The 20,777-nt window shown below is 67.9% G+C and overlaps 3 protein-coding genes across 3 annotated transcripts; 2 read left to right on the forward strand and 1 right to left on the reverse strand.

Moving 5' to 3' along the window:
• The first annotated feature begins 3,810 nt into the window (after positions 1-3,810).
• Positions 3,811-8,725, forward strand: PAX4 (paired box 4). Its single transcript, XM_071418462.1, has 7 exons — positions 3,811-3,823; positions 4,288-4,418; positions 4,492-4,707; positions 6,011-6,092; positions 6,198-6,317; positions 6,778-6,860; positions 7,841-8,725. The coding sequence occupies exons 1-7, from the start codon at positions 3,811-3,813 to the stop codon at positions 8,723-8,725; spliced, it is 1,530 nt and encodes a 509-aa protein (XP_071274563.1).
• A 771-nt stretch (positions 8,726-9,496) lies between these two features.
• Positions 9,497-13,408, reverse strand: LOC139585640 (acrosin-like). The gene is made up of 5 exons (XM_071418463.1): positions 13,089-13,408; positions 12,756-12,962; positions 12,326-12,585; positions 10,904-11,049; positions 9,497-10,369 (listed from the first exon to the last, which is right to left on the reverse strand). The coding sequence occupies exons 1-5, from the start codon at positions 13,406-13,408 to the stop codon at positions 9,497-9,499; spliced, it is 1,806 nt and encodes a 601-aa protein (XP_071274564.1).
• A 1,739-nt stretch (positions 13,409-15,147) lies between these two features.
• GCC1 (GRIP and coiled-coil domain containing 1) lies at positions 15,148-20,702 on the forward strand. Its single transcript, XM_071418432.1, is given in 4 exon segments — positions 15,148-15,304; positions 15,840-16,056; positions 16,058-16,814; positions 17,407-20,702. Coding segments are annotated over 3 exon segments (2,244 nt in total). The 5' UTR covers positions 15,148-15,304; positions 15,840-15,850; the 3' UTR covers positions 18,688-20,702.
• The last annotated feature ends 75 nt before the right edge of the window (positions 20,703-20,777 follow it).

Below are 20,777 nucleotides of genomic sequence, written 5' to 3' on the forward strand. Positions count from 1 at the left end.
CGCCTTTCCTGGGACACGCGCTCCTTTGGGGAGCTCTGCGCTCCCCTCCACAGCCCCCGGTGTCCCCAACACGCCCCTGATCCTGCCTGGGGACAGTGGGGACCGGGTTCTTCCTTTCCCCTTTCCCCTCCTTTCCTCCCCTCTCCAGCTGGAGTGGGCAGGTGCTGGCAGCAGGGGACACTCGGGTCCCCACCAGCCCCCTGTGTGCTGGCATTCGCGGCCACCAGGGCAGAGCCACTGTGTGCCAGCTGCCGCCCGGCGTCCCCCGCCTTTCTGAGGGAAGCGTCCCCTCGCTATCCCTGGGGCTGCTCAGCACCCTCAGAATCCCTGCGAAGGCTCTTTCCGGGGAGCAGGGCGAGGTCACAGAAGCACAAAGGCCACGGTGGGTCCTGGATCTTCCCTCCACCTCTCCAGAGCTCTGTCCCCACCTCTCCGTGTCCCCAAATCTGTTCCCAGCGCTCCAATTCTGCCTTTGCACCTCTCCAAGCTCCCTGATTACACCTCCACTCCTCTCCACCTCTCCTTTTCCCCCCTCTCCATCATTCCACGTCTTCACACCTTCACCTCTCCACCTTTCCATGTCTCCATAATTCTGCCTCCATGTCTCCACCTCTCCATTTCTCCATCTCTCCATTTTAGCATTTCTCCACTTGTCCCTTTTCACCTGTCTGTGTCCAGGTCTCCGTGTCTCCCCCTCTCCACATTGTCTCCTCTCCATGTCCCAACATCTGTCCCCCCTCTCCTCCTCTCCTCCTCTCCATTTCACCACCTCTCCATCTGTGTCTCCACCTCTCCCGTGCCCACCTCTCCACCTCCCTCTCTTCCCGACTCCGTCCCTCCGCGTCTCCACCTCTCCATTCCACCCTCTCTCCATCTCTGCTCTGCACGTGTCCATCTCTCTCCCCACCTCCCCACACCTTACCCTCCCCACATGTCCCCCGTCCCGTCTCTGCCCCTCTCCCCGCTCTCTCCCCGCTCTCTCCCTGCCGTTCCCCGGCCCGGTTTCCGGTGCCCGAGGCCGCAGCCGCCGTCGCGTCCGAGCCGCGCCAGGGACGCACCGCCCGGTGCCCGCCGCCGCCGCCTCCCCCCGGGCCCGCGGGGCTCCCCCGGCTCCCCGGGCGGCTCCGGGGGCTCCTCCCGCCGCCGGGGCAGCGCGGGGCCGGCCCGGGAGCGGCGCGGAGCCGGCCGGGGCCGTGCGCACCGGAGCCCGGCGCGCCCGGTCCCAGCGCGCACGGCCCCGGGGGCGGCCCCGCCGCTCCGGGACGGGCCCGGAGCCCCCCGCGCCGCCCCCCGCCCGGGCCCGGGGGCACGGGGACAGGGCCGGGCCCGGCGCCCCCGCCGCGCCGCCGAGCCCCGCGCCCCGCTCCCCGCGGCCGCGTTACGCACGGGGCTGGCCCGGCCCGGGGGCTCCTCCGGGGCTCCCCCGCGGCCGGGGCGGAGCGGGGGGGGTCCCGGGCGGCCGGCGCGGGGCGGGGGGACCCGGCCCCGGGTGCCGGCGCTCCCCGCGCCGCCGGGAGCCCGAGCCCGGCCCCGGGGTGCGGGACAGCCGGGGTGCCCCGGGGGCGGCGGGGGGGCTCCCCGGGGGCCGGGGCCGGGCCCGGGCCCCGCAGGGCCGTGGTTAATGTGTAATTCGGAGCATATGGTATTTTCCAAAGGCGGGCAGCAGTGCGGAGCCCGGGGGCCGGGGCCGGGGTGCAAATAACGCTGGGATGACTCGCGGGGCCGGGCACGGAGGGCCACGGTGATGGGCTCCTCGCTGGCTAATATTTGCTCTTCAAATATTTTACTTGAAAGGTTTACAACGTTGTTTTTTTTTTTAATCTTCCAAGAAGGGGCCATCTGTGCCGGTGCTCGCCTGGAGCACACCGGGGAGTCCCCGCCGGGGCCCAGCCGCCACCCCGGGGGCCGCCTTCTATTTGTTCAGCACCCAAAATAAATTAGATCGATGTAATAAAAGCGAAGGTGGATTTATGATTGAATCCCATATGTCCCTGTTTGCTTTGCGGGAGAGACGCGGGAGCGAAGCCCCTCGGGGGGCTCCGCCGGGGGATCCCCGGGGATGCTCCGGGGCGCGGGGACGCGGCGGGGCCGTGCTGTCCGCCGGCCGCAGGTGCTGAAACACCGGCGCTCACCCGGCACCGACTCCGAGCCCGGCCCGGGGGGCTCCGAGCGCCCCCGAGTCCCGACGGAGCCCCCCGGGCCGGGCGTGTGCTGGGCGCGGTCACGTCGGGCCGCCCCTTCCTCCCCGTCCTCCTCTCCCTCCCGCGGTGACATCACGGCCCCGCTGCCGGCACTGAGCGCCCGCCCGGCCCCCGGGACGCTCCGGTCCAGCTCCCTCGAGGCTCCGCAGGTACCTCCTTGCGCCGCTCCGGGCATCCCCGCGCCGCCGAGCGTCCTTCCCTGCGTGTGAAGGCTGCAGGGATTGCTGCAGGGATTGGTGGCGATTATGCTTTAACCTGGAGGAGCTCCGGGGTCCCCGGGAGGTGCCGGCTCTGGCCCGGCCTCGCTGCTCCCCGCTGGCTCCTTGTCCCTGCGCCGCACAGGGACCGAGCTCACCCCGGCTCCGGGGCCCCTCGGCACCATCCGTGGGGCACCGAGGGCTCGCAGCTCGGCTTTCCCAGCGCTCCCAGCCTCCCCACAGGCTTTTCCTGGGGGAGAGCAATCCCTGTGTCACCTGCGGGCACAGCGCGGGCCAAGGCAGGGAGCGCTGGGGGCTGCGCGGCCCCGAGGGGCCTCGTGTCCCGTTCCTCCCTCCCTCCCTCCCTCCCGGAGCAGCCTCCGCGCATCGCCCCGGGCCGATCCATCCCTCTCCGAGCAGCGCCAGGCGGGACGCGCCTCGGCTTTGCCACTCACCTGAGGGAAACCCGCGGGCTTGCCCCTGGTGTTGGCTTTTCCTGAATTTCCGAGGGTCGGTGTGGCCAAACTCCCTCAGGCTGTGCAGGGAAGAGGCACGGTGGGGTTTGGGGACTGTGGGGGTGCCGGGAGCGTTTTGAAATGCTCCGGGTGAAACCCCAGGTGGACTGGGGGCGCTGGCAAGGCCGTGGGGGCAGCAGCAGCTGCCAGGCTCGGTGGCACCTCTGTGGCTCCGCTGCTGCTCAGGCAGGAGCGGCACCGGCGCTGGTGTTCCTCTGGGAATCCTGCCGGGAAATCCTATGGAGCCAGGCTGGGGCTGCTGGGGGTGTCCAGCATGGAGACAGAAAGGTTCCAGGGAGAGCTCAGAGCCCTGGCAGGGCCTGCAGGGGCTCCAGGAGAGCTGCAGAGGGACTGGGGACAAGGCCTGCAGGGACAGCACCCAGGGAATGGCTCCCAGTGCCAGAGGGCAGCCAGGGATGGGATCTTGGCAATGAGGAATTCCTGGCTGGGAGGGTGCTGGGCATGGGGGATCCCTCCATTCCCTGTGGATGCCGGCACTCAGCTGCGGTGGCTGTGGGGACCCCCTGTGCCCCGTGGGGTGTCCGGGGGAGCTCTGCAGGCGCTGGGATGTGGCTCAGCCACGGCGGCTCCGTTCCGTGCCGGTGGCTGCTCGGTGCAGGCAGCACCAGCAGCATTCCCGGTGTCTCCCGAGCCTCTCCAGAGCCCTGTGACCTCTTTTCCCGCTCTTTATCCACTGTGCCTGGAGCACAAGGACTTCCCAAGTTGCCCTCAACTGTTTCCATCCTCTGCTCCAAGATTCCTGCCCCTGTTCCTCCTCCTCGCCTCCGAGTCGTGGCTGAGCCCTGGAAAGCGGCGCTGATTTATCCGGCCCCGCAGCATTGCCCGTGTCCCGCGGGGAATTCCCAGGCACCCACAGCCTCCTGAAGCCTCTCCACGATGCAGCACCGAGGTGAGGAGCGCGGCGTTCCCGGCGGGACTCGGGGATGTGCCGTGCATCCATTCCCTGCTCCGGCACAACCGCACCCGCCCAGCCGCCCATTCACCCGCGGCTCCGCAGGGCCCTCCCGGCCCCGGGGACATCCAGGCCCCCAGCCTGTCACCCCCTGCCCTTCCCAAATTCTCCCCGTGCTCTTCAGGGGGTGTTTTCCTGCTTCCTGGGGCCGGCGTCCCCATTCCCTGCCTACCCCCAGCACCGCGCCCTGCATCCCTCAGGGCCCCAGCTCCCCCTGCCCAGCCCCTCCGGACCCCCTCAGCTCCCCCTGCCCAGCCCCTCCGGACCCCTCAGCTGCCCCTGCCCAGCCCCTCCGGACCCCCCCAGCTCCCCCGCTCTTGCCTCCTCCCCGGTGCCGTCCTGGGCAGCCGGCAGGGCAGGAGCGGCAGCCCCGCTCCCCCCAGCCCTGTCCCCCTCCCCAGGGCCCAGCGGGGTGAACCAGCTCGGGGGGCTCTTCCTGAACGGCCGCCCCCTCCCCACGTGCAAGAGGCAGAGAATCATCGCGCTGGCGGCGAGCGGCGCCCGCAGCTCCGACATCTCCCGCAGCCTCAAGGTGCGCCCGGCCCGGGGCTGGGGGGGTCTCCTGCCCCTCCCAAATCCTCCCCGCGCTCAAGTTCTGTCCGCAGGTGTCCAACGGCTGCGTCAGCAAAATCCTGGGCCGCTACTACCGGACGGGGGCCGTGGGGCCCAAGGCGGTGGGGGGCAGCAAGCCCCGCATGGCCACCCCCGCCGTGGTGGCCAGGATCGCGCGGCTGAAGCTGGAGCAGCCCGGGCTCTTCGCCTGGGAGATCCGGCGGCAGCTGCACGCCGAGGGAATCTGTGCCGGCAGCGGCATCCTCAGCGTGAGTCCTGCCGAGAGCCCCGGGATTGCAGGAATTCCCGGGAACGGGCGGGGCAGGGGGTCCGGCCCCACGGCCGGGGGCTGGAGGTGGGAATGGTGCACAGGGAAGGGCTCAGGACAGTGGGAATGGTGCACAGGGAAGGGCTCGGGACAATGGGAATAATGGACAAGGGAAGGCTCAGGACAGTGGGAATGGTGCACAGGGAAGGCTCAGGACAGTGGGAATGGTGCACAGGGAAGGGCTCGGGACAATGGGAATAATGGACAAGGGAAGGCTCAGGACAGTGGGAATGGTGCACAGGGAAGGCTCAGGACAGTGGGAATGGTGCACAGGGAAGGGCTCAGGACAATGGGAATGGTGCACAGGGAAGGCCTCAGGACAGTGGGAATGATGGACAAGGGAAGGCTCAGGACAGTGGGAATGGTGCACAGGGAAGGGCTCGGGGCAGTGGAAATGATGGACAGGGAAGGGCTCGGGACAGTGGGAATGGTGCACAGGGAAGGGCTCGGGACAGTGGGAATGGTGCACAGGGAAGGGCTCGGGACAGTGGGAATGGTGCGCGGGGAAGGGCTCGGGACAGTGGGAATGGTGCACAGGGAAGGGCTCGGGACAGTGGGAATGGTGCACAGGGAAGGGCTCGGGACAGTGGGAATGGTGCACAGGGAAGGGCTCGGGACAGTGGGAATGGTGCGCGGGGAAGGGCTCAGGACAGTGGGGTGGATACCCCGGGAAGGGCTCGGGACAGTGGGAATGATGGACAGGGAAGGACTCGGGACAGTGGGAATGATGGACAGGGAAGGGCTCGGGACAGTGGGAATGATGGACAGGGAAGGGCTCGGAGTGATGGGAAGGGTTCGGGCCCATGGGAAGGACTCGGGAACGGGAAGGATCCACAGGGAGGGCTCGGTGCTTGGTGAGAAGCAGAGCTGCAGCGTGGGGAGGGGAAGGCCGATCGCTCCTGCCCAGCGGAAGCAGAGCCCCGACCACCACCCCCGGGCCTGCCGCCTCCTCGGGCCGCGGGACACCGCGGTGGCTCCGTGGCAAGCGGACAAATGTCCCTGCTGGGCAGGGCGAGTTGTGCTTCCCAAGGACAGACCCGCCCTGCCGATCCCCGCCGTGCCAACGGCCTCCCGTTGGATTCTGTCGGTCCCCGGGATTCCGGGGTCACAAACCGGGAGCAGACGGGCTCGGCGCCGGGCCGGAGAATCCCTGGCTCCGGAGAGCATCCCAGAGACAGCTCCACCTCCATTCCCGTCCCCCCGCAGCCCCGGGGGTCCCGGCACATCCCCTCTCCCCTGCCCAGGTCTCCTCCATCAACCGCGTGCTCAGGACCCTGCCCAGCGACCTCCGGCTGGCGGCCGAGCCCCGGGACCCGCGGCCACGGGGTGAGCCCTGCCCCAAAGCTCGGGCCCCTCCCGACCCTTCCCGGCCCCTCCGGGGAGCCCCCGGCCCCGGGTCCACCCCCAGCCTCTGCCCCTCTGTCCCCGCAGTGTCCCCGCAGCGCCCCGCGGCCCCGGGGAGCCCCGAGCCGCCGCCGGGCCCCGGGCACAGGAGCGGGGGCAGGAACCGCACCGTGTTCTCCAGGCAGCAGGCGGAGGCTCTGGAGGAAGGTGCGCTCCCCGAGCGGGACGGAGCGGGGCTGTTCCGGGGGGGAAATGCCGCTCTCGGGAGGGACGAACTCGTGCTCCTGTGGGCGGCCCGGCCATCGCTGCGGGGCCCCAAACCAGCCCAGAGCACCCCAAACCGCCCCAGAGCATCCCAAACCACCACAGAGCGCCCCCGAGCATCCCAAATCATCCCATATCCCACCAGACTACTCCAGAGCATCCCAAAGCACCCCAGAGCATCCCAAACCATCCCATGCCCCACCAGACCACCACAGAGCGCCCCCGAGCATCCCAAACCATCCCATACCCCACCAGACTACCCCAGAGCATCCCAAACCATCCCATACCCCACCAGACTACCCCAGAGCACCCCAGAGCACCCCAGCCACGTCCTGGCATTTCCCGCCCGGGTGCCGGGGGTGGCTGCCCCGACCCGAGCCCGCTCAGCGCGATCCCCTTGCAGCGTTCCGGAGGGGACAGTACCCGGACACCGCCACCCGCCAGAGCCTGGCCGCGGCCACCCAGCTGCCCGACACCACCATCAGGGTAAGAGGGACGCGCCTCGCTCCGAACGGGACCGCGGCCACGTCCCGGTGGGATCGGGGCCGCCGGGACCGGGGCCGCCAGCTCCAGGGGACAGGGAGCCCCCCTGCCTTCGGGGACATCTCCGAACCGTGTCACCGCTGCTGGCGACAGGGCTGGGGACGGGCTCCGGATGGCGGGAGTGACTCCGCTCGGGGGTCTCCCCATGGCACACCTGGCACACGCCATGGCACACTCCCTGGCACGCCTGGCACACTCCCTGGCACACTCCCTGGCACGCCTGGCACACTCCCTGGCACACTCCCTGGCACACTCCCTGGCACACTCCCTGGCACACCTGGCACACTCCCTGGCACACTCCCTGGCACGCCTGGCACACACCCCTCCCACGTTCCTCCCAGCAGCTCCAGCTCCACATCCCTGTGCCCCTGCCGAGCCTCCCTGGGTGCACGACAGCCCCTTCCCGTCCAGCCCCAGCTCCCTGCCGGCCTCTGGGTGAGCAGGCGGTGCCAGCAGCGAGCCCCCCGTGCCAGGGCAGCGCTGCCGGTCCCCGCAGCACGGCAGAGCACACACGAGAGCAGCCCCGAGGGTCCCTGCGCCGGGGACACGCCCGGAGCCCGCGGTGCGCTCCCGGCCCGTCCGGTGGGGAAGGCGCAGGATCAAAGCCTTCCTCTGCCCAGGACCGTGCCCATTCCCGGGATGGAACCCCTTGTCCCTGTCCATGTTTGGGATCAACACCCTTCTGATGCCCAGAACCAAACCCTTTGCTCAAACCCATGCGCATGCCTGGGATCAGGACACGGGCATTCCTTTGCCCACGCCCGTGCCCATGTCGGAGATCGAGCTCCTTTCCGTGCCCGTGTCCCTCCCGTGTCCCTGCTCACTCCCGGGCAGTGCCGAGCCCGTGTCCCGGGGCTCAGAGCTGTGCCGCGGGGCCCTGGGGCGGCCGGGGGCCGCAGCCTCAGCTCCCGCCCTCTCCCCAGGTCTGGTTCTCGAACCGCCGAGCCAAGTGGCGACGGGAGAGCAAGCGGCAGCTGGAGGCTGGCGGCGCAGGTGACAGCCCGGGGACCGAGGGGACGGGACGTGGGACCCAGGGGCGCCCCTGGGTGGGACATTTGGCGCTGGGACCCCGGGGGCTGCTTCCCAGAGCCCCGCTGGGAGCTGGGGAAAGGACACGGCCGCTCCCCGTGCGCCCCGGGGAGCCGAGCCAGGGCATTGTCCGAGCCAGGGCATTGTCCGAGCCAGGGCATTGTCCCCGCCCGTGCCCACGCAGGCTCCTGGTGCGACTGGATCCCTCCCGCTGTCGGTGCCGCCGCCGCCGCAGCCGCCGCACGGGTAGGACACGGCCGCTCCCGGGGTGCTGGGGACACCCCAACAAGCTCGGGCACCCTCTGGAGCCCGCCGGGAGCCCCGTCTGGAGCGTCCCGGCCCGCTGCCGGCGCCCTCGGGGTGACCCGGTCCCGGAGCAGCCCTGTGACATTGGCGCTGTCTGCTCCGCACGCAGCCGCTCCCGGACCCCCCCGCGGGCTCGGCGCAGCCCCCGCACGGCCTCGCCCCCCACCCGCGCCCCCCGGCCCCGCTGCACCTCTGCGCCTCCGGGCCCTGCGCCTGGGACGACGCTTGCTGCGGTACGAGGGGCCGGTCTCGGCCGCCCCGGGCTTCTGGGGGTCCCCTGGGTGTCCCCTGGGTGTCCCCTGCCAGGGCCCAGCGCGCCGGCGGCGATGCCTGAGCCCCGTGTCCATCCCGCAGGTCTGGCTCCCGGCGGCAGCCCCGCTCCAGCGCCCTGGCAGCCCCTGGAGAGCCCCCCCTTCGCCCTGCTGCCCCCCGGGCTCCCCCCGCTGCCGGCCTGGGGCCTGGAGCCCCGCTGAGCCCCCGCTGCCCCCCGAGCCCCCCACGGCCCGCGGTGTCCCGGCAGGATGGGGGGCTCCGACACCCCCAAGCCGCGAATTGAGGACATCCGTGCAGGGCGGGCTCCGGTGCCAGCCGGGCCAGCATGGCCGGGCCAGCCCGCGGCGGGTCCCAAACCACCTCCAGACGCGGGTGGATCGCGGAATTCAGGATCCTTGATTCGATCCGGGAGGGTCACCACGCTCCAGCGCCCCCCCAGAGCCAGGACAGCTCTTTGGAGCCGCGATCCCGCTGGAGCAGAGGGAATGTCCCGGGTTCGGGGATCCCAACTGGGACCGAGGTCACCGCGGGGGTGGGACCGGGGGTCCCGGCAGGAGCTGGTGACAGAGGGGACAGCCCTGGGTGGTCGCGGCAGCTCGGGGTGGCACCTCCCGCAGCTCCGCGTCCCTCAGGCTCGGGGCTGCTGCCGTTCCCGTTATTAAACCGCTTTTCCCACCCCGCCCCGAGTGCTCCGCGTCTCCTCCCGAACGGAGCCAGCCCCGCTCGTTCTCCCTCCCGGCTCCCGGCGCTGCCCGCGGGCTGAAAGGCGCAGAGACCGCGGTGCTGGGGAGCACGAACAGCGTTATTTCAACAAGAACGGGGCTGCGGCACGGGGGGCGGCAGGGGAGGGGCGGGGGGACGGAGCGGCCCCGGAGCTGCGGCCGCCTCGGGCCCCGCGGCGGCGACCGAGCCCGAACGGAGCGGGCCGGGGTCGCGTTCTGCAGCCAGAACCGCGTCCGCTCCGGCTGCGCTCAGCCCAGCTGGTTCCTCAGGAACTGCAGGAAATCCCTCAGCAGGTTGCAGAACTGCACCAGGCTCTGGTACGGCACCGAGATCAGCAGGAGCCTGTCCGGACCCGGTTCCGGTGTTGGCGCCGGCTCCTCGGGCACCGGGGGAGTGGTTGGCTCTGGTGTCGGCTCTGGCACCAGCTCTGGCTCCGGCTCGGGCACCAACTCTAGCTCCTCCTCTGGCTCTCGTGTCGACTCTGGCACTAGCGATGGCTCTGGCACCGGCACTGTTGTCGGCACTGTCGTCGGCTCTGGCGTTGGTTCTGTCGTCGGCTCTAGCGTTGGCTCTGGTGTTGGCTCTGGCACTTGCACTGGTGCCGGGTCTGTTACCAGCTCTGGGGTTGGCTGTGGCACTGGCTCGGGCTCTGTTACCAGCTCTGGCTCTGGGGTTGGCTGTGGCACTGGCTCGGGCTCTGTTACCAGCTCTGGCTCTGGGGTTGGCTGTGGCACTGGCTCGGGCTCTGTTACCAGCTCTGGCACTGATGTTGGGTCTGTGACCAGCTCTGGCCCCGGCACCACCAGCTCTGGCGTCGGCTCTGGCACTGGTGTTGGCTCTGTTTGTGCCTCTTCTTCTGGCCCTGGCGTCGGGGTCTCCTCAGAAGCCATGGTGAGCTCTGGCTTAGGAGTCGGGGCGCAATTCGGCTCTGGTGCTGTACCACTTATGTCCGCAGGGCTCAGGCTTGTCTGGATCAGGATCCAGTTGTAGAAGTGCTGAGTGGAGGTGTAGATCCCGGGGTGCCTGGCTCTGTCACAGCCTCTTCCCCAGCTGTTCAGTCCCACCAGCCAGAAATAGTCAGCTCTGTTGTCCTTGCAGACGAGGGGACTGCCACTGTCCCCCTGTGCCAGGAGAGAAGGTTCAGGGACTGTGGGGGGTTGCTGCCAGTCCCGGGGCTGGCTCCTCTATCCTAGTCCCAGGGCTGGCTCCTCTCTCCCAATCCTGGGGCTGGCTCCTCTATCCTAGTCCCAGGGCTGGCTCCTCTCTCCCAATCCCAGGGCTGGCTCCTCTATCCCAATCCCGGGGCTGGCTCCTCTCTCCCAGTCCCAGGGCTGGCTCCTCTATCCCATTCCTGAGGCTGGCTCCTCTATCCCAATCCCAGGGCTGGCTCCTTTCTCCCAGTCCCTGCCAGGTCCGCATTCCCAGCACATTCCCAGCACAGGTCGGGGACTCTGCCATCTCTGCACATGGGTCCCAGATGTGCAGAGGACAGGTTTTCCAGGGTCACATCTGCACTTTGGGTCTGCTGGGGCCACTGGATGGGCCTTGTGGGCAGGAACAGGCCTTGGGCACAAGGGGACATGGGACAGGGACCTGCAGGTGGGGAGGGGAGGGGTGGACAGGGGACAGGCTGGGCTGCGTGTGGGGGCTCCTACCTGGCAGGTGTCAATGCCGCCCTGTGGGTACCCAGCACACAGGTTGTCAGCATGAACGGCCCCCGCGTACCACCGGCTGCTGTTGCAGAGCTCCGTGTCCATGAGGTGGACCTTGGCCTCCTGCAGCACCATGCCTGTTCCCTGAGCTGTGGGCACAGAGGGGAATGAGCCCCAGCAGCTCGGTACCCATCCCCTCCCCTGCCTAGGGTGAACCCCCTTCCCGGGCCTGGCTCTGCCCCTTCCCCACGGAGCGACATTGTCCAGCTGTGTCCCTGCTGCTGGCCTGGGGAAGGGGCCAGACCCATCTCCCCCGAGGTTTCCCAGGGCCAGCAGGAATTGTTTGGGTGAGCAGGGACCTTACAGCTCATCCCGTTCCGCGCCCCGTCTTGGCGGGGACTCCTTCCCCCAGCCCAGGCTGCTCCGAGCCCGGCCCCGCCGGCGCTGCGCGGCCGGACCCTGTGTGTGCCCAGCCCGTGTCCCTGTCTGTGCCCAGCCCCTGTCCCTGTGTGTGCCCAGCCCGTGTCCCTGTCTGTGCCCAGCCCCTGTCCCTGTGTGTGCCCAGCCCCTGTCCCTGTCTGTGCCCAGCCCCTGTCCCTGTGTGTGCCCAGCCCCTGTCCCTGTCTGTGCCCAGCCCGTGTCCCTGTCTGTGCCCAGCCCCTGTCCCTGTGTGTGCCCAGCCCGTGTCCCTGTCTGTGCCCAGCCCGTGTCCCTGTGTGTGCCCAGCCCCTGTCCCTGTCTGTGCCCAGCCCGTGACCCTGTGTGTACCCAGCCCCTGTCCCTGTCTGTGCCCAGCCCGTGTCCCTGTGTGTGCCCAGCCCCTGTCCCTGTGTGTGCCCAGTCCCTGTCCCTGTGTGTGCCCAGCCCCTGTCCCTGTGTGTGCCCAGCCCGTGTCCCTGTGTGTGCCCGGCCCCTGTCCCTGTGTGTGCCCGGCCCCTGTCCCTGTCTGTGCCCAGCCCGTGTCCCTGTGTGTGCCCAGCCCGTGTCCCTGTCTGTGCCCAGCCCCTGTCCCTGTCTGTGCCCAGCCCGTGTCCCTGTCTGTGCCCAGCCTGTGTCCCTGTCTGTGCCCAGCCCGTGTCCCTGTGTGTGCCCGGCCCCTGTCCCTGTGTGTGCCCAGCCCCTGTCCCTGTCTGTGCCCAGCCCGTGTCCCTGTGTGTGCCCAGCCCGTGTCCCCTGGGTGCTCAGCCCCTGTCCCTGTGTGTGCCCAGCCCGTGTCCCTGTGTGTGCCCAGCCCCTGTCCCTGTCTGTGCCCAGCCCGTGTCCCTGTGTGTGCCCAGCCCGTGTCCCTGTGTGTACCCAGCCCCTGTCCCTGTGTGTGCCCAGCCCGTGTCCCCTGGGTGCCCAGCCCTTGTCCCCACGGTGCCCAGCCCTTGTCCCCAGGGTGTCCAGCTTGCCCTCAGAGCACACATCCTGTTGGGAACTCACCTCTGGCAAAGTTCCAGCCAGCGATGTAGCAGGATTTCAGCTCCGAGACCCTGAGCGAGGCGTCGGGCACACAGCCCAGCTGGATGTAGTCGCTGCACTCCACGGGCTGGTCCAGCTCCACCAGGGCGATGTCGTTCCTGGCCGTGGCTGGCACATAGCGCTGGTGCATCAGCAGCCTTTGGATGCGTCTCACCACAGCCTCAGGGCCTGGCTGTCTCAGATCTGTGGCCCCGATCACCACATCCCACATGGAGATGCCCCTGGGGAGCAGATGGACAGAGGGGTGACAGGGAGCAGAGCCACGGGCTGCAGCAGGCCCAGCATTTCCCGGCCTTCTTCTTCCCCAGGTGGGCAGGGAAGTGGCCCGTGGTGCTGTGAGCTGGGCGCCTGCCCGTGCTCTGGGGACATCTCTGTCCCTGCTGTCTCTTACCCGGCCCTGGCGAAGCAGTGTGCGACCGTGAGCACCCACTGGGAGCTGAGGAGGACACCCGTGCACATGTGCCACGTGCCGTTCTCCCAGGTGGCCTGGATGCTGACAATGCCAGGCCAGGCCCCTGGCTGGACACTGGTGCCACCCACACCGGACGTGCCAGCAGAGCTGTGGTCGGAATCCAAGGGCCGGAGCCCGCAGGTGCCTCTGGAAGCACAAAGCCATCACTGCCCTGCTCGGGGACAGCAGGGACAGGGACCCCCAGGGGCTCCTCTGTGCCCAGGCTGTGCCAGGGAAGCCCCGAGTGTCCCCAAGCCCCCCAGGGCCACTGACCTGCAGGTGTCCCAGGTGCCCCCCACGGGCCCGGCCAGGGCCAGCAGGATCAGCAGCCACAGCAAAGCCATCGCAGGTGCCAGCACTGCAGGTGGCAGAGCCAGAGCTGAGCTGTCACCTCTGGTGACACCCAGGGCCCTGGCGGTGCCCACGGTGCCACCAGGCCGGGGTGATGTCACAGAGGGGCCGGTTCCATGTGCAGGGCACGGTGGGGAGGGGCAGCTCGGGGTCACAGAGATGTGGAATGGTCTGGGGGCAGCGCCCCGGGGCACCAACACAGGGTGAGACTGGTCCGACCCTGCTGGCACCAGGCTGGGCATGAGCAGCTGGAGCAGCCCTGGGAGAGGATTTGGGGGTGCTGGGGGTGAGAGCTGGACCTGACCCAGACCAGAGCCCCCCAGCCCTGGGGAGCAGGGGAGGGGGGGATCCTGCCCCTGTGCCCCCTCAGGTGAGACCCACCTGCAGAGCTGCCCCAGCCCTGGGGACACAGCAGCAGCACCTGGAGCTGCTGGAGAGAGCCCAGAGGAGGCCCCGGAGCTGCTGCAGGGCTGGAGCCCCTCAGATCCCAGGGATCCAGGCTGGGAGAGCTGGGGGTGCTCCCCTGGAGAGAGAAAGGATCCAGGGAGAGCTCAGAGGCCCTGGCAGGGCCTGAAGGGGCTCCAGGAGAGCTGCAGAGGGACTGGGGCCAAGGCCTGCAGGGACAGCACCCAGGGAATGGCTCCCAGTGCCAGAGGGCAGCCAGGGATGGGATCTTGGCAATGAGGAATTCCTGGCTGGGCTGGGATTGCCAGAGCAGCTGGGGCTGCCCCTGCATCCCTGGCAGTGCCCCAGGCCAGGCTGGACACTGGGGCTGGAGCAGCCTGGGACAGCGGGAGGTGTCCCTGCCCAAGGAAGAACTCGATACCCAGTAGAAGACAGAATGCTAATTAATGAAAGAGATTTTTATGTAATTTAGAACCAGTGAACATTTGTTTCTTTGTCGGCTCAGAATGTACACACGGGTGACAAAGTTTTGTGGTGTCAGTCGAGGCCGGAGCTTTGCTGGCTGCAGCCCCTGGCCAAGGACAGGGCAGGGCCGGACTCAGGGACGCTGAACCAGCACGGTTCGAGTTTTATTCATCCCGGCGGCTCCGGGGCATTCCGGCCACGCCATGAGCAGCCCCGGGGCCCTCCCGCAGGGGACAGCGGGGACAGGGCCCGGCTGAGGTGGCACTCGGACACACCGAGGTCGCTCCAGCTCCTCCCCGTCGTTATCCGGACGGTTCGGAGCACCGGGATGCTCCTCCAGGCCCTCCCCAGCGGGGACACCCCCTTGGAGAGGGGTGCAGGGGCTGGGGGGACAGCGACCAACGTGGGGACAGCACGGGACGGGGCGCGACGCTGCTCGTCCCGCTCAGCTTGCGCGGCGGTGACACTGCTCGGTGACACCTCCCTGCCCCGCCCGCCACGACCCCACTGCAGGCTGGCACTGAGACCCCCTCGGGGCGACACGGGGGACACGGAGGGGACACGAGGGATACGGAGGGAGCACGGGGGACTTGGGAGAACACGGGGAGTACATGGGGGGACGAGGACACATGAGGCACAGGATGGGACACGGGAAGAACACAAGGGGACAACGGGGGGGACACGGGGAGACATGGGGGGACACGAGGGGCCACGAGGGGACACGGAGGGGACACGGAGGACACGGAAGGATACGGAAGGACATGGAGGGAACACGGGGGACTTGGGGGAACGCGGGGAGGACATGGGGAGACACGAGGACACATGAGGCGCGGGACGGGACACGGGAAGAACACAAGGGGACACGGGGGGACACGGGGACACACGGGGCACTCCAGGGGACACACGGAGGGACAGGGGACCACCCTGCTGTCACTGCCCCATCCTCAGACCACGCCCACACAGATGACCACGCCCCTTGAGGGACACCACAGTTCCTTTGCGCTCAGGCCACGCCTCTCGCCATAAGACCACGCCCCCAACGCATCGGGGCCGCGCCCACACCACGCTCCGTGTCGCGCGCAGAGGCCACGCCCCTTTATGGCGGAAGTCACGCCCACATCTGAGTGCACACGCGCACGGCCCCGCCCCGTGGGGTAGCCACGCCCACAAATCGCTTTATTTGGGGTGTGGCTCCGCCCCGCCTGTAACCGCTCCCTCTGCCCCGGCGGCTTCCGGCGGAAGTGGTGGCGAGGCGGAACCGGCCGGAGGTGAGGGGGGACCGGGGGGTCTGGAGGGTGAGGGTGGCGGGGCTGGCGGGGCCGGGGATTGCGGGGCGGCCGGAGGGGTCAGGGTGGGAGTCGGGATGGTCCCGAGGGGCTGACGGTGCTGGGCCCGGGTGGTGTCCGGGGGGGGGGTCAGGGTGGCCCTGGGGGTCAGGGTGGTCCTGACGGGTCAGGGTGGTCCTGAGGAGGCGACAGTGGAGGGCCCAGAGAGGTCCGGGAGGTGTCTGGGCGGTTAGAGGGGTGTCCGAGGGGTCAGTATGGGGGTCCCGGGAGGGGAGTTCAGAGGTGTCCTTGGAGGTCAGGGTCCTTTCCTGGCGGGGTCAGGATGGGGGGCTCGAGGGGGTCAGGATGGGAGCTCTGGGCAGGTCAGGATGTGGTTCCTGGCTGGTTCAGGATGGTGGTCCTGGGCAGGGCATGGTCAGGGTGGTGTTTGTGATCTTTGCTGCCCGTTTGGTGCGCCCAGGAGGATGCTCCTGCCCATCCCAAAGCTGCCCTTTCTCCTTGCCCTGCTCCCCCCCAGGTTCCCCCGCCATGGAGAAGTTCGGGATGAACTTCGGGGGCGGCCCCAGCAGGAAGGAGCTGCTGGAGACCATCGAGACGCAGAAGCAGCAGCTCCTGCGCTTCCAGGCGCGCCTCAAGGACGTCGTCCACGCCTACAAGAGCCTGCTGAAGGAGAAGGAGGCGCTGGAAGCCAGCCTGAAAGCACTCTCCGTGTCCCAAGATGGGGAGCTGGCCGTGCCCCCCGCCCGCAGCCGGGGACTCCCCGGACGACCGGAGCTCGGAGCACAGCGAGGACAGCGCGGGGACGGCCGCCAGCGCGGACACCGCGGCCAGCCCGCCCAGGGGGGACGAGGAGGACAAACCCGCGGCCGCCCCCGCCCCGAGAGCCGAGGAGCCGAGCGGCGCCGAGGGCGGGGAGCTGTGTGCCGGCGAGCCCGAGCGGCGGCTGCAGCAGCTGAAGGCGCAGCTGGCCACGCTGACAGGCGCGCTGGCCACGGTGACGCAGGAGAAGTCGCGCATGGAGGCCTCGTACCAGGCGGAGCGGCGGCAGATGAAGCAGGAGCTGGAGGAGGCGGCGGGGCGGGCGCGGGCCGAGGCGGAGCGGCTGCAGGAGCTGCAGGAGCAGCTGGCCCAGACCCGCGGCCGCCTCCTGGAGCAGCAGCGCGAGCGGGAGCGCGAGCAGGGCGACCACGGGCTGATGCTGCGCGAGCTGCAGGAGCTGCTGCGCGCCGAGCGCGACGCGCGCTGCGCCGCCGAGCGGGAGCTGCAGCAGGCCCGGGAGGCGCTGGCTGGCACTGCCAGCACCGCGGAGCGAGCCCAGGGCCACGAGCAGCAGGCGCGGCAGCTGAGCCAGGAGCTGGAGGAGCTGCGCAGGGAGCTGCAGGGCGTGCGCGAGGAGAACAGCAGGGCCGACCCACGGATCCAGGAGCTGCAGGAGGAGATGGCCGGCCTCAAGAACCACTTCCAGCTGCAGCTGGTGCAGGAGATGAAGAAGGTGATTGCTGGCTGGGAATGAGGCTGGCGTCCAGGGTTTCAGGCAGAGTTTGGGGCCAGAGCAGCCAAATTCCCTCTCCCAGTCTCTCAGAGTCCAAAGAATCCTGGCTTGGATTGATGGGATGACAAACTGGGGAACAGTTTTCTGTGGGATGTATCCAGAGAGTGGGGCTGGAGTCAGACAAATTCCTTTTCCCAGTCCCTCAGATTCCAGGAGGTTTGAAATAAATGGCACAGGGTGCCCAGAGCAGCTGGGGCTGCCCCTGCATCTCTGGCAGTGCCCCAGGCCAGGCTGGACACTGGGGCTGGGAGCAGCCTGGGACAGTGGGAGGTGTCCCTGCCATGGCAGGGGCAGCCCTGGAGGGGCTCTGAGGTCCCTTCCCACCCAAACCATTCCAGGATTCCAAACACACAAATCCCTAAAAAGCCAGAACAGGGAGGTGTCTCAGGCAGGGCTGCCAGGGTGGGGAGGGCCCCTTGTTGGTTTGGAGCAGAGCAGGGTCCCCGTGTGACCCCAGGTGTGTCCCTGTGTGACCCCAGGTGTGTCCCCATGTGTCCCTGTGCTGCCCTAACCCCACTGTGTCCCTACACAGACAGCCCAGGCTGAGGAGCAGCTCCGGCAGCGCTCGCAGCGGGAGGAGCAGCGTGTGGCTGAGCTGGAGGCCCAGGTGTCCCAGGTGTCCGAGCTGCTGGGCACCTACGAGAAGGCCAAGCAGAGGGACCAGGGCACCATCCAGAGGCTCAAGGACCGCATCGTGCAGCTGGACCTGGAGAACAAGACCTTGGCCATCGCTGCCTCCAGCCGCTCCCTGGGCGAGGTGGCCGTGGAGGAGGCCACCCTGGACGTGAGCGTGCTCAAGGAGAAGATGGAGAAGCTGCGGAAGCTCCTGCAGGCAGCGGCTGGGAAGGGCCCAGAGGCGGAGGAGCCACAGGACCTGGAGCCGGCCCCGGGTGGCGGGGACGGGAACGGGGACAAGGCCCCGGGCGGGCATTGCCAGCAGGAGCTGAGGCAGCTCAAGGAGGAGTTTGAGCGCTACAAGGTGAGGGCGCAGCAGGTGCTCAAGAGCAAGGCCAGCAAGGACGTGGGCCTGGCCAAGGAGCTGGAGGAGGCGCGGGAGCAGCTGGCGGAGCTCCAGGACAAGAACGTGCTGCTGCAGCTGGCCGCGGACGACACGGAGAAGCGGCACCGGCAGGAGCTGGAGGCCAGGAAGCAGGAGCTGTCGCAGCTGCAGCAGCTGCACCGGCAGGAGCTGGAGCGGTGCCAGCTGCAGTTCCGGGAGCGGGCGCTGCGCCTGGAGGAGGAGATGCACAAGCAGCGGGACCGGGCGCTGGCCGTGCTGGCCGAGAAGGACCGGGAGCTGGAGCAGCTCCGCGCCCTCACGCTGCCCCACGGCCCCAAGGGCTGCCGGGACGGCGGCCCCGGCCCGGGGGACGCTCCCAGCCAGGATTCCTCGGAGATCCTGCCGCAGGAGCTGCAGCTGTGCTCCAGCTCCGAGCCCACCTTCTTCCTGTACGCGGAGCAGCTGGCGCGCAAGGAGGTGGAGATCGCGGCGCTGCGCAAGCACCGGCACCGGCTGGAGGTGCAGCTGCACCAGCTGCAGGGCAGGGCCCTGGCCGAGGAGGACCGGCACCGCGAGGAGGTGGCAGCACTGCGGGACGAGATCCAGAAGAACTGCCGGGATAAGAGCAGGGAAGGAGCCAACCTGGAGTACCTGAAGAACGTGGTGTACCGGTTCCTGACGCTGCCGGACGCGCGGGGCCGGCAGCAGACGCTCACGGCCATCCTGGCCATCCTGCACTTCAGCCCCGAGGAGAAGCTGAGCATCGCCAAGAGCTCAGCCCATGGCTCCTGGTGGCCCCACGGGAAGAGATGAGGGCTGGGTTTTATTCCCTTTTCTGTAAGAGCTCCTTCCCGAGGACTGACCGAAACCTCGTCCCACACACGCCCGCATCTCTCCGGGATTTGGGCTCCAGTTGGGGTTTTTAGCACTAACTTGCAGTGAGGTTGTGCCAACTTTTCCAGCCCCAAAGCCTCCGTGGTAGGAATTTGCTTCGAGTTGAGACTTGATTTGGAAACCATGGAATTGAAGATGCCGAGGTTTTTTAAAGGTGGTTTAAAAGCAATCCCTACCTGTCAGATGTGGCACCGAGTGGAATTCACTTGGATCTTCAAGCTCCAGTCAGGCTGGTGACTCAGGAGATGAAAGGGAAGGTGGGAAGCACTTTAGGTGGAGCTAAAATAGAACCAGCCCATGGAAAGCTCAGGAAGATGGGGCTCAGTGCAGGCAATCTTGGGCATTTCCCCTTAAGGCTCTTTTCCAGAGCCTAATTTAACCTGTGGATGCAGCTCCAGGCTCATCCAGGGGCTCAGGCTCTCCTTCCTTCCCAGGGATCCTCTCTGGGCAATCAGGGATTCTAGGAAGGAGAAAGGATCTCCCTGTGGATGATTCCCATCCTGAGGGTGTTGTTTTCCTGCCCCACGTTTGGAATTAAATCCTGGCTGCTAAAGCTAGGCCCAGAGACAGGGATAGGTCTGGATTAAGACCCCCGGGGGTCCTGGAGCCCTGTCAAGAGCAGGTTTGGGAGCAGCTCCTGGTGCTGCACTGCCCAGAGAGCCTTGGGAAGGATCAGCCACTCCTGGCACTGCCAGGGACAAGGACAGGGGCGTGGAACTTCCCTCCTTTCCTTCTTGGCTGTCCTGGCCCTGTCAGCAGCCAAACTCCCTGGATTCCACTCTGGCCAGTGCAGCCCTTGGTGCCAATTTCTCCTCAAAAAAATCCTCAGGGAAACGTGCCCTGGGCAGAGCCTGTCCCTGCTGGGAGGGGGCCACAGCTGGGGGATGTTCCCTCCATCCAGGGATGTTCCCACTGGGAACAGCAGGATCCAGGTGCTGCCCTGATGGGAGAGTTTGTCCCAGGAATATTTTAAACGCTCCTCAAGGATGAAAGGGCTGGTTCAGACAGGGGAGAGCCCAGCCCCTGCTCCCAGTCTGGAAGTGTTGAATCAAGGAGTGCCTCTGGAATGGCAGGGATGGCTCCAACTCTTTGCCTGGAGCCATTCCCAGGACTCCAGAGGGAGGTGGAGCCTCCTCCTGCTGTGGCTTCACTGCTCAGGCTGGGGGATGGATCCCTGTTCTCCCTCTGCTCCTGCAGGATGGAGTGACCTGGAATGGACCCCAGGGCTGGTGGGGACCCAGCAGGGCAGAGGAATGGGGTGGGACCCAGCTGGGAGCACAGCTTGGAGAGCAGGGAATGAGTGTGGGATCCAGCAGGGAGAGCAGGGAATGAGTGTGGGATCCAGCTGGGAGAGAGGGAATGAGTGTGGGATCCAGCAGGGAGAGCAGGGAATGAGTGTGGGATCCAGCAGGGAGAGAGGGAATGAGTGTGGGATCCAGCAGGGAATGAGTGGGATCCAGCAGGGAGAGCAGGGAATGAGTGTGGGATCCAGCAGGGAGAGCAGGGAATGAGTGTGGGATCCAGCAGGGAGAGCAGGGAATGAGTGTGGGATCCAGCAGGGAGAGAGGGAATGAGTGTGGGATCCAGCAGGGAGAGAGGGAATGAGTGTGGGATCCAGCAGGGAGAGAGGGAATGAGTGTGGGATCCAGCAGGGAGAGCAGGGACAGGCAGGATCCATCTGGGAGGACGCAGATCCATCCCGGTGCCCTCTGTCTGTCCCTGGCAGAGGAAGATGAGGAAGCTGCTGTGGGGGAGCATCTCCAGGAGTGCCCAGCTCTGTGTCACTGTCACCCTCCTGCAGCTCCCAGGCCATTCCTTCCTCTGCTCCCCTCCAGCCCCTCTCCCTCCTGCTCCCTCCTTCCCTCAGATCCTCCCTCCCTCCTCTCTCTCCCTTCAGCCAATATCCCTGAAATAAAGGTAAAATTCCTCTTTGAGGGGACTCTGGTGGCTCCTGGGGACAGGATGGGCGTTGCTTGGGGACTTTTGGTGGATGTTGGAACAACCTTGGG

The sequence above is a fragment of the Agelaius tricolor genome, unplaced genomic scaffold (assembly GCF_023055355.1).
Source record: "Agelaius tricolor isolate 1412-34295 unplaced genomic scaffold, bAgeTri1.0.p SCAF_86, whole genome shotgun sequence".
Taxonomy (NCBI): Eukaryota; Metazoa; Chordata; class Aves; order Passeriformes; family Icteridae; genus Agelaius; species Agelaius tricolor.

Bases quoted from the DNA above. Each gene is read 5' to 3' on its own strand.
- LOC139585640 (XM_071418463.1), bottom strand. From the start codon at position 13,408: ATGCCCAGCCTGGTGCCAGCAGGGTCGGACCAGTCTCACCCTGTGTTG. The intron at 12,586-12,755 runs GTAAGAGACAGC...TCTGCTCCCCAG, and splicing joins CACTGCTTCGCCAGGGCCGG to GGGCATCTCCATGTGGGATG. The intron at 11,050-12,325 runs GTGAGTTCCCAA...CTGTGCCCACAG, and splicing joins TGGCTGGAACTTTGCCAGAG to CTCAGGGAACAGGCATGGTG.
- PAX4 (XM_071418462.1), top strand. The intron at 4,419-4,491 runs GTGCGCCCGGCC...TTCTGTCCGCAG, and splicing joins ACATCTCCCGCAGCCTCAAG to GTGTCCAACGGCTGCGTCAG. The intron at 4,708-6,010 runs GTGAGTCCTGCC...TCCCCTGCCCAG, and splicing joins CCGGCAGCGGCATCCTCAGC to GTCTCCTCCATCAACCGCGT.